At 32.7% G+C, this 12,690-nt stretch overlaps 1 protein-coding gene across 3 annotated transcripts in view; it reads right to left on the reverse strand.

Moving 5' to 3' along the window:
* The window catches only part of LEKR1 (leucine, glutamate and lysine rich 1), a 298,468-nt gene that overhangs the window by 87,042 nt on the left and 198,736 nt on the right, over positions 1–12,690 (reverse strand). For all 3 annotated transcript variants that reach the window (XM_046002022.1, XM_046002020.1, XM_046002021.1), the window contains one exon: positions 7,767–7,952. In XM_046002022.1, coding sequence (XP_045857978.1) covers positions 7,767–7,952 — 186 coding nt within the window. The remainder of the gene's footprint in view (positions 1–7,766; positions 7,953–12,690) is intronic.

Raw genomic sequence — 12,690 nt, forward strand, 5'->3', positions numbered from 1 at the left:
AACTTTTTTCTAAATTTTCTGACAATTTCTAACATGGGCATAAGATTGTGTGTGTGTTTGGGAGTGGGGGTAAAAACAAACAAATGAATAAACAAAACAAAATCCCCCAAACCCAGTGTCCTACATAGGTAGTTTCATAGGAAGTTCTATTTGTCATCACTAGTTGAGATCATTAGAGTCATCATTAGCTTTAATGATCCTGTCCCCTCTGACTTGCCAATTTTAAATAGCTTCAACCAAGAGAGATGTAACAGCCTTTTAACATGCTTTCTCTCTCCGTTAGCATAGTTTGGGTGTTACCCATGGAGTGAACCTATTCAGCAGCACCAGAAATGAAACCCTAATTTAGTCTTGAAATTATGCGCCACTTTGCTCTGCAATTACACTGTCCTTTAGACGAATTTATATTGCATCCATAACTATACAACCTATACATAGAGTACTGAACAGATTAGAGTCTCCAGCTGCACTTTTGATCTGAATATAGCTGTACTTAAATGAAGGTGAGGTCTTAATGAGTATAGAAACCATGACTAATTAGTACTACAATGTTTTGGTAAGGATTTTTAACGTAGGAAGTGGAATGTGAGCTAAATCTTAAAAGATGTGTAAAGTTTTTTTTCGTTTTTGAAGAAAGGTAATTAAAATAACATGAGAGAGTAATTTAAGAGGGGAAGAATCACTTATATTTTTATCACCCTAAAACTTATAAAAATAATATTTTCATGATGCTTTCTGGTTTCCATTCATGAATATATGTATTTTGACATAATTGTAAAGTACATACAATTTTGTGAGTTCTTTTACTATGTAATATTACAATTATAGTATTTCCCATGTTGATACCCCATGTTCATATTGTCATTTTATAAGTCTGGATAATGTTCTAGGTGATGGTATATGATAATCTATTACCCATTTCATTAATGTTACAGATAAAGCATTTCTAATCATTCACTATTAAAAACATGATCTTTACATATAAATAATTTTTCCTCTTCTATTTCCCAAGCATAGATTCTCAATAAGGAGATTACTTGATCACAAACATTTCTGTGGGTTATAAAAATACATAATTTTTGTCATCAAATGAAGGGAAACTTTATCATTGAAGTCTCTGTACTAATTTTTTAAAAAGATAATTTTTTTATTTAATTATTAGTGATCAAGAATTTTGTGCTTATTATATTTCCTCTGTTTGTTTCTGTTTTTCAGCCATTTGCCTGCTTTGGGTCCTGGCAGTTTTCACACATAGTTAAATAAATTCTTTATATGATACAGATTGTAACTCTTTGCATGCCATATATGATACACACATTTTTTTGGTCCATCTTCTATCTTTAGGTGGTTTGACAGTTTTAAAGTCAGAGATTTTATATTTTTTAAAGGCAAAATCTGTCTATCTTACCCTTTGTAATTTTTAAAGTGTTGCTTTATTCCTTCATGATTTGGGTAAGTTCTATATCCTTTTTTTGGTGCTAGTTTATCCTGTTATTTTTTTCTTACTGAATTTGAGGTTGATTTTTGAGTATTTGATTTATTTTGTTTTAGTTATCCCTATGCCACTTATCACATAATTTTGCTTTTCCCCATTTGTTAATAATGATTCTTACCTTAAAATCTGATTCACCTTCTGAATTTGGTATTCTATTCTAAAAATATATATTGCTATTTTTACACATTCCTATAATAACATATTCTAAATATGATAGGGCTAGGGGGCCAAACATGGTTCTTACTTCTCAGACTATTTTTAAAATATATTTTTCCCAAGAGCTGACCCAAGAACAATTGACACCAAGCAACAGAAGCTTTAAGAATTCATTCCAAGATCAACTAGTATTCAGGAACAGAGGAGGCAGTAAGGGCATCAGGTAACATATATACATTACAGTTTCCTAAAAGAATGTAAGATATCACATTTTCTAATGTTTTACTGTTCTTCTAAGAAATTATAATATTCAAAGAAACTGCTTACTTTCTAAGCCAGATTAAAAGGATGAAATAAAAGAGAGGCAGAAATTTAAATCTTTGTTTTGAAGGAAAATTGCATTTTTGTTGTTGTTGTTGTTGTTTTTTGTTTTGTTTTTAAGAGAGAAAGGTGGGGCAGTGTGGGGAACAAGGCCAGGGGCAGAGGGAAAGGAAGACAGTCTCAAGCAGACTCCACACTAAGTGCAGACCCCTGCAGGGCTCCATCTCACAATCCTGAAATCACAACCTGAGCCAAGACCAAGAGGCAGATGCTAAACCAATTGTGCCACCCAGGTGCCCCAAAACCTTGCATTTTGAAGAAAGTTATTTATAAGTGTGAAATGCATATTTTAGCAAATATATCTTAAATTTGTCCTCCTCTTTTAAGTCTAAAATAAGTAGCATGGCATTCAGAGTTTATTTAACTTTTTTTGTTTATTTAACTTTATTTAATTTTATAAATAAGTAATTCACTTAGGTGATTCAAAATATTTTTTAAAATATCATACAGTTGAAATTGTTACACTGACATTCATAATATAAATAGGGCTATAATATTCCTTTAATCTCTTTGCCTGATTTTGGTAGCAGTGTTTCCTTGGCCTTATAGACTTATTTGGGAAATAGTCCCCAGTTTTCAGTTGTTTAGAAAAGACTGTATAATTAAGATCTTTTGGTCCTTGAAAGTTGGTAGAATTTACTTGAAAAAAATTTTGATCTTTTCTCTGTGAGAAGACATTGATCCAATTTCTTTAGTAGTTATAGGACCATTTAATTGCTTTGAGTAAGTCTTGGTAAGATATTTTTCTAATAGTATGTTTATTTAAGATTTCAAAGTTGTTGGTGTAATGTTAACAGCATCCACTTTTTTTTTTTTTTTTAGATTTTATTTATTTATTTGACAGAGAGAGATCACAAGTAGGCAGAGAGGCAGGCAGAGAGAGAGGAGGAAGCAGGCTCTCCGCCGAGCAGAGAGCCCGACGTGGAACTCTATCCCAGGACCCTGAGATCATGACCCGAGCCGAAGGCAGAGGCTTAACCCACTGAGCCACCCAGGCGCCCCAACAGCATCCACTTTTATTTTATTTTTTTACTCTTTATCTGTAGAAATTGCCCCCTTTCATTGCTTGTATTTTTCATTTGTGTTTTCTCTCATCTTCTGATCAAACTTGTCAAAGATCTACTTTGTTAGTTTTAAAAAATATCAATGCTTTATTTTGCTTATCTTCTTTATATCTTTTTGTTTTCTATTTCACTGATTGCCACTCTTATTTTTATTATTATTTTTTCTTCTATGTATTTTGAGTTTGTTCTTTCTTTTTTATATCCCTATTTAAAGCTATACATCTCCCTCAAAACACCTCTCTGGCTGTGCCCCGCAGTTTTGATATATAGTTTTTTAATGTCATTCTTTAGATATTTTACATTCATTTTAATTTCTGCTTAAATTCCAAAGTTATTCTGCAGTATATTTTTGTAAAACTGTGAATGAGACAAGGACGTCTGCGTTACCCTTCAAGATTATATATAAAGTCCCAGCCAGTACGTATGTGTCATGATCCAAGGATTATGAGTGATCCAACTGAGGCCCAATGGAAAAAAAGAGAAAGAAAAATCTAACAAAAGTTTTCAGGAAAAAGAATGAGTTACCTTTAAACAAAAAAGAATGAGTTACCTTTAAACAAAAAAACAGAGCTACAGTAGACTTCTCATTTGCAGCACTGAAAGCTAGAAGTCAGAGCACCTATAGTCTACCAAGAGAAAAGAACCCAATAATCTTACACTTAACTGAGATAAACTTTTATCCATCAGGCTGAGAATTATTTCGTATTTCTAAGGAACATTTATACACTTGATCGTGTACATAACATAAAGGCAAACTTAACAAATTCAAAAAGGTATTATAAACCTCATTATTTAGTCAGAATACCCCCAAGTTAAATAAATAAGAAAGTAACTCCTTCCCCAAATAATTAACTACTTAGAAATTAAGAAATATACTCCTAGATAACACTTTCACCAAAGAAAAAAATTAGAAATTACTCAGTATTTAGACAGCACTAAAAAGGAGAATAATTAATATTAAAAATATGACATAGAGAAAATTTTACTTAAAGGAAAACTTATTCCCTTATATGTTTTTATTATTAAATTAAAAAAAGATGAGCAATAAAAGAACTAAGTACTCCCTTCAGAAGTCTGCAAAATAAAAGCATACAAACAAAACAAAAAGAAACTAGGAATAGGAAATTAACAAATATAGAAGTAAAAAGTAATGTTATGGAAAATAAAAGTAATGGAAAGCATAAAAAAATACAAAGGCTAGTTCTTTGAAAAGACTAAAAAAATAAAGGTTTGCAAGCTTGATAAATAATACAAGATAAAACAAAAATAGACAAGATTAAAAATCAGAAACTAGGCCTAACCACAGATAGAGGAAATATTTAAAAGTAAGAGTATTTATGGGGCACTTGGGCTGGCTCAGTTGTTGAGTGTCTGCCTTTGGCTCAGGTCATGATCCCGGGGTCCTGGGATCGAGCTCCACATCAGGCTCCCTGCTTGGCAGGAAGCCTGCTTCTCCCTCTCCTACTCCTCCTATTTGTGTTCCCTCTCTCTCTGTGTCTCTCTCTGTCAAATAAATAAAATCTTTAAAAAATAAATACATAAAATAAAATAAAGTAAAACAAGAGTATTTATGAGTCACTTAATTTTAATGCAAAACTCTGATAAAATTAGTGCCTCCTAATAAAGAAAAATTTAAAAACCAATCTCACTTATCAATATATATGTACCAAATTTGTAAGTAAAATATAACCATGCAGGAAACGATATATTTAAAAACTAAATGACATACGGCTTATTCCATGAGACCAAAGATGCTTCAATATCAGGAAATTCAATAATACTAATCCATTTTACCAGTTGGTTAAAGGGGAAGACATACTATTATAATGACAGATGCTGAAAGATGCTTAACAAAATCCAAACGCATTTCATATAAAATGTCTAAGTAAAATTGAAACGGAAGTAAAATAGTTAATAAAAATAAATATTTACCAAAAACATCAAATATAATCCCAAGTGGCAAAACACCAATAATTTCAATTCAGATCAGGAAGAAGATGTGGATGCTCAATGTCATCATCATTATTTAATGCAGTCTCAGTTCAAATGAATTTTAAAAGATATGAACAAGACAAGAAAATAACAGAGATGAACACTAGAAAAAACAGATGAACTCTTTTTCAGGGGTATTGGAGCAGGTGGTATAATTGTAAAACTAGAAAATCGAAGAGATACTAGTAAAAAACTACTAGAATTAATATGAGGACTTTATAAAGTTGGTGGATATAAGACAAATACATAAAAACCAATAGTCTTTTTTTATTCTATCAACAAGTACCAAGATTTCCAATCTTCTTCCATTCTCTTAATTAAAACTGCTCTTGTTCCTAAAGCCCTGCAAACTGATGCTGGACAACTTGAGGGTAGCTTCAAAGAAACTGCCACAGAACTCATGTATACACAATCTATATGCCTGTTGTACTATGGGTCATTCAAAAGGATCATCAGAGGCATTAAATTACAAACCAGAAAAACTCATCTGATTCCCACTGCCTGATCCCAGTCTGTCTGAGGATGCTTCAAACCTGACATCTGAAAATCTTCTCACTGGCAGTACTGGAGACTCAGACACTGGGTTTGTAATTTGCTCCATCCACTAACCTATATTTTTCTTTTGTTCCCATGAATGTGCCTCTTATTAATTATCTGATTGCTTGCTAAACAGAATAGTCTATATGATGGCTAACACCACCTGCTCCACAATTAAAGCCTTAAGTGACTCTCAAAATAGCATTACATTATTAAACATTGAAATAACTCATTCAAAAAGCACTTCTCCAAAACAAAATGGCATTAGATATTGTAACTGCTGCACAGGATGAACATGTGCCACCATAAAAACAGAATGCTATGTATATATTGCAGATTATCATAAAAATGTAACACAATTGCTAAAAGATATAAATATTCAAACTGGCATTTTAAACAATCCCTCCCTCTCCTTTAATAATTGGTTAAATTCCTGGCCCGGAGGAAGATTTTAGTCAACTATCAAAGATCTCTTCATTGGGTTTCTTTTTCTCATAATAATTTTAATCATTTTTTTCCAATGTCTCTCTACCCAGTGCCAAGACTCCTTCAGTGCTGTAACTTCAAGCTGATAGATGATCCTTTCTACTCAAGAAGATTCATATAGGCTGTCTACCTTGGATTCAGCTGTCTCTGCCTTTCATAACTCCTACATCCCCAACTGACTAATGTTGACACCTAGGTAGGGACATCTCTACGCCCATATTCATCAGGAAAAGTTACAGAAGATAAAACCTTTCACCCTTAGCAACCTGAAAAATTTAAGGGTCAAAATTGTTCACAGGATAAGTGATGAGGAGAACAATGGCAAGAGAAATGCCCTAAAATATTCTCCTTAGAACTGGCAGCCCGCTGATAAATCCCTGAGACTTGCAGAGTGTGACATTTCTCAAGGAACTCATGGCTGCCTTACGGTTAATGTTTCACTGAAGACTAAAGCAACCTTATCCTAATAATAGCAAGCCCTCCAACATCCTGGAGACCTTGCTTTTAACATGCACAAATTCCTTACAGACTATCCCTAAGTCCTACTAACTAAAGGATATATAACCTGTTACTCCTCACAATCCCCATACAGCTCTTTCTGTCCATGGTCCTATCCCTGTGCTATAATAAAAACACCTTCTTATGCCAAAAAACAAAAACAAAAACAAACATTAAGAAGCTGAAATAGAGAAAATATCCCATTTATAGTAAATGCAAAACCATGATAGTGATAAATTTAACAAGTATGACAAAGAAACATTCAAATAAAACTATGAAATCATTTGAAAACAAATTTAAAGAAATGAAAGGACACATTATATTCTTGAATGAGTAGAGCTGATAATATTAAAAAGGCTTACTACCACTAAAATGTCAGTTCTCCCAAATTTACTATATAAATATAATGTAATTCCAGCTAGAATTCCCAATGGGATTAGAATTAAATGAATTGCCTTAATGTTTATGTGGAAGAATAACTGTTTGTGAATCTGTAATAAAAGTATAAAGACTGGAGGAGAAATACTTTATTAGGTAACTATTTAGAGTCTTTGGGTTAGAAGTAAATAAAGGATCTTAAAAAGTTCAAATCAAAGAATAACTCAAAACATATATTTAAAAAGAATGGTGGAGGGAGAAAAGACTTACCAGCTATGAGAATATGCTATTAAGTCACTATATTCAAGTGAATATGTATTACTGGTATTTTAAATAAATTAGTGGAACAGAAGAGAGAACACAGTAATCAAGGTTATTAGCATATATAAAATTTTAACATACGACAGATGATAGTACTATTCAGTGGGAAGGATGGATTATTTAATATATAATACTGATACAACTGGTTATCCACTTGGAAAGAATAAAATTAGACCCCTGCATCTCACACCATATAAAAAACACATCTTACATGTATTAATGACTTAAATGTAGGAAAACTCAGGAGACTATCTGTACAATTTAAGAATGGGAAGCATATTCACTTAAGTCTCATCACTCTAAATAGCAGAATGGGAGGGGAAGATAGTAAACATGGATCACAGACACAGTTATTGACATAGTTACTAGTAATGAGGCATATTTGCAACAGAAACTAATTAAAGCAAGATTTTATTATGGCTAGTTGCTAACAACAGCAAAAAACAATTCTCTTTTACCTAGTACTTCTTTTTGCAAGTCATGGCATCTGGTTTGCAAGTTTACTTCCTGTTGTTTGGATGTCTGAATCTGCTGAGACCTCAATATGGCTGCATCTGACAATAATTTCAGATTTTTCATTTCCTCTTCAAGGCATATCTTATTTCTCTGGGACACTGTCAAACTTTTCTTTAGTATCTCTATTTCTGTAAGGAAGATTCAAAGTTTACAAATAGACAAAATTGAATCATAAATCATTTCCCCATAGAATGATTATTTCCTTTTAGAAAATTAATAGTTGAAAGTCAAGATGACTTTTCTGTCAGCATAATGACACCTAACCAAAAAATGTAAATTTAGTAGTAATTCTGAAAAAAGAAATAAAAAGGATTATATTGCTAAAAGATGCATGAAAACTTTTAGTAGTTTAGCCTTTAAATTGTAATAAATGGCAATCCAGCTTGCTTCTCAAATACATAAATGAATAATACAATATCTGCATAATGTTCCGAGTTTTACTGAAATTGTTTTCTTGGCAACTTGATTGAGAAAAGTAAATTTAAAATGTGCTAGCATGAGCTAGTTGGGTGGCATTTCTAGGAGAGTAACTAGGGTACATTCTATACCAATTATGAAGAAAGGCAGTAGCGATGGAGAGGAATAAAAAGATGCAGTGTCTAAAACTAATAAATTTATGGACAGAAAGTATTAGTTAATATACCTTAATGATTCTAATAATACTCTGTGCCCTCAAAATGAGACCAGAATTTCATTATAGCAATCACTTGTCATTATTCTATCTACCTAGATTAAACTTAATAAAAATATGCCTTCATAGCATGCAGATTTAAGTGTACTAGTTTTATACAATTTTGTGAGAAATGCATGGAGCATATTATCCTTCAGAATAATTATCAAGCTCTCCCTTAATCAGTCTCCTCAGCACTACTGTCTTAAACCAGTATTAAAATATTTAAAGAACCACACAATAATGATAAAATACTATAAAATTTGTACAACCACAATTAATTTGAATTGATGAGGATGTGGTCTACATGAAAATCTGGACAGTCTGCTTCTCTAGATAATTCACTTGGCATCCCCTTCCTTGGTTAGCTTATCCTGGGCCATGTGATGGGTTTAGCAAGTGACTGGGTATCAGAGGAGTTTGACTTGGTCTTGGAACAACCATGGCAGAAATAGCAGTCACAGGGGCAATTGAAAACCAGAATCAGAGATCCATCAAAGAGACATGGCAGCAGAGGCAATATGGCTGGCAAGTGGTTATAGGAGAAGTAAAGTGGTAGGCTAGACAGAGTACAGAGAAGAGAACATGCCTTAAAGGACAGTGATGAATAGGATTAGGAATGTGGTCCAAGGAGAGAAAAGCAAAATATCTCTTGTGGGTGAAGAGTACGTCTGGAAGAAAACATGATCTTTAAGACAGATCTAGGGCATGAGCACAAGGGGTCTAGCATCTTCTTCACTTTTAATTATTGCTCAAAATGGAAAAGCTGGTGGAGTGATTGGGTGGCTCAGTTGCTGAAGCATCTACCTTTGGCTCAAGTCATGATCCTCGAGTCCCAGGATCAAGCCCCACATTGGGCTCCCTGCTCAGGGGGGAATCTGCTTCTCCCTCTGCCTCTCACCCCACTCATGTTCTCTATCTCTCTCACTCTCTCTCTCAAATAAATAAAATCTTTAAAAATAAAATAGAAAACTTGGGGAAATAACCTGACAGAGACCAAATAAGTAAGGTTCTACTATATTCTAATGAATGATTACTTTATATGGGAATCTTTTTCCTAAGAAAAACTGTATGCTTCTAAATACTTATGGATAAGCACCCATTTGTATAAGGAAAACTGCTAACCCACTAGTGCATAAGATTTTAAAAGAAGAGAGTTTTAAAAATATGGAGGTTGCAGATTTTCTTCTTACCTAAAGTCTTGGGTATTTCTGTATCCATAAAGGTGGCTCCTTATGCTGAATAAATTGTATAATATCCTAATCATATCTATGTTTAAGTCAGAATGACACTGCAGAGGAGCCTGCACATCCTGTTACCTATTTTTCATTTGCCAGAATGATACTGCTTAGGTTAGCAGGTTGACTCTGTAAGTGTACACTACTCTCTGTCTCTAAAATAACTACTCATGTCAACATGACTTTCTATCTGACATTAAAAGAATAAGAATTGCAATACAAATTTATTTGTGAAATATATTCTAACACATGGAAAAGTATAGCAAGATTTCCAAACTAACAGGAGCTGTGTTTCTAACATGAAATTAGGAGAGTAAACTCAGTGAAGGTGAATTAACTCATCCTTGGCAAATTACACATCCCTTGTTGTTTGGCAATCCTGCTATCAAATATTCAGTCCTACCTTCATCATTCTATAACTTCATATCTGTCAGCCATGTGTCCCAATTTGGAGTTCAGAAGTTATGATTTTTACCAGGTTAACCTATTCTGGTCATTGTAGCCATCTTGTATTTCCCCTGTCTCGGCATCCCCATGAAGAAGGTTCTCCTAACCTCATTAATTTGGCCTGCCACTGCGCATATGCTACCAGGGCCTAGAAATCCTGTCTGATGCAATCTGGAAGTGACCTAAATCTTCCTGGAACTTGCACCAACTTACACCATATTTTACTGCACTGATCATATGTTTACATATGACCTACTATTTGACTATAAATTATTTTAGGCCAGAGATAATACCTTACTCATTTTTTTTATTACACCCATAATTTCTACCATGATGTCCTAGAAATAATAGCAGCTCACTACATACTTACCAAATGAGTAAATTCATTTCTGAACAAAACTTCTCATTTCTGATATACTGGTTGAATACCCTGAATATTTTTTTACACTTCATTTCATAGGCAAGCATTCTGAGCCCCAGATTATTTAATGTCAGACTAGATAAGGCAATAAAAACACATAAGCAATTGTGTGTGTTTAATAGGATATGCAAACAGGCCTATTCTATCCCCAATTTCTTCAATTTTATGAAAAATGTGGACTACATTTCTAAGACTAATTCAGAACTTGAATTTTAAAAGTTCAAGAGCTAGTCAATCAAAAGTTACTTTGAGAATGGAAGCAAATTGATTATACACTTAAAATATTCTACCTTTAGTGTGGTGATTCTACAATAAAGGATTTTTTTCCTGAAATTTCTCTTATTAAAATAGGTGTGCTTTGGTTTAAGAAAACCTAATCCATGAATATTTGAACTTAAAAATCTTGATTACATAAAGAGAAAGCCACTCATTAGAGGGATAAGAAATATTTCACTCATATCTGCTATTCAATAATAAACATATTTTGTCAGCAAGAAAATATTAAGCAATGCCTTTTCTAGGAATACTGTTTCTGTTTTGACTTTGATTTAAACCTAAATTTTAATGTGCAAATCTTTTAAAGTATCTTGAATAAAATTGTGCAATGTGTATGTGGTTCATAATATTTATTAATTTGTTAGGGCTGCTGTAACAAAGGACCATAGACTGGGTGGCTTAAGCAACAGAGATTAATGTTTTTCATGGTTCTAGAGGCTAAGAAGTCTGAGATAAGGTATCAGCTGTGTCTGTATCTTCTGAGGACCATGAAGGACAGAGCTGTTCCAGGCCTCTCTTCTTGGCTTGTAAATGGCTCTTCCCTCTGTGTGTGTCTGTTTCCAAATATCTTTTTTTATAAAGAACACCAATCACAATAGATTAGAGCCCAACCACTTACATTAGACCCTAACTCCAAATATAGTTATATTCTGAGGGATTGTGACTTCAGTATATGAATTTGGGGAAGTGACAAAATCCAGTCAATAACACTACATTTTAGAATATTTATTGGCATTTATATTGTGATTATAAATATGCCAAAAATAAATGGGCATGTGATGGACTAAAGATAAAATGGGAAAATGAAAGCAACTGTGTTAGGACAAAGGAATTAGGATTGTGAATTAGGAGGTTATTTTACTTCTTATAAAAATGTTTCATTTTTTTATGTCAACTTTTTAACTGAAGAACTATGCCATGCATAATCAAATCACCCAATAAGGACATATCCATGTAGATCACAAATAAAAGCTGGTATTTAAAAAAAAAAGTATTTATCATTTAAAATGCTTGTTATATCGTCAAAGTTTATAGCTAATACAGGTTTTTAGATTTAGAATAAGTATTATATAATGTTAGCTAATGAAAGTATAATTACTAGTATTAGTCTTATACAACCAATTTATCTTGATAAGATTTTTCTGTTGTTCTTAGTCCTATTAGCCACATGGACTTAAAATTATTTTAGGTCATTATGTTTTTAGGAAACCTCTATAATTTTATAAATAAATAAATAAAATCTTAAAAAAAAAGAAAAATGAAATCTTGCCATTTGCAATGATGTGGATGGGACTAGAAAGTATTATGACAAGTGAAATAAGTCAACCAGAGAAAGACAAGTATCATATGATCTCACTGATATGCAGAATTTAAGAAACAAAACAGAGGATCACAGGGGAAGAGAAGAGAAAATAAAACAAGACAAAACCAGAGGGGAGACAAACCATAAGAGACTCTTAATCATAGGAAACAGCCTGAGGAATGCTAGCGGGAGGCAGATGGAGGCATGGGGTAAATGGGTGACGGACATTAAAGATGGCACATGATGTAATGAGCACTGGGTATTAAATAAGACTGATGAATCACTGACCTCCACCTCTGAAACCAATAATACATTATATATCAATTAATTGAATTTAAATTTTAAAAAAATATTTAAAAAAGAAAAAATAAATAAATGGAATACCACACCATAAAAAATCAGTGCAGCATATTCATGTGTGTCTAAATTTATATATATAAATATATTTAATATATTAGTTATATATGAACCAGTTTATTTCAACTATAAGAACATTAATTTTCTTCCCTTA

Source organism: Meles meles, chromosome 4 (assembly GCF_922984935.1).
Source record: "Meles meles chromosome 4, mMelMel3.1 paternal haplotype, whole genome shotgun sequence".
Classification (NCBI taxonomy): Eukaryota; Metazoa; Chordata; class Mammalia; order Carnivora; family Mustelidae; genus Meles; species Meles meles.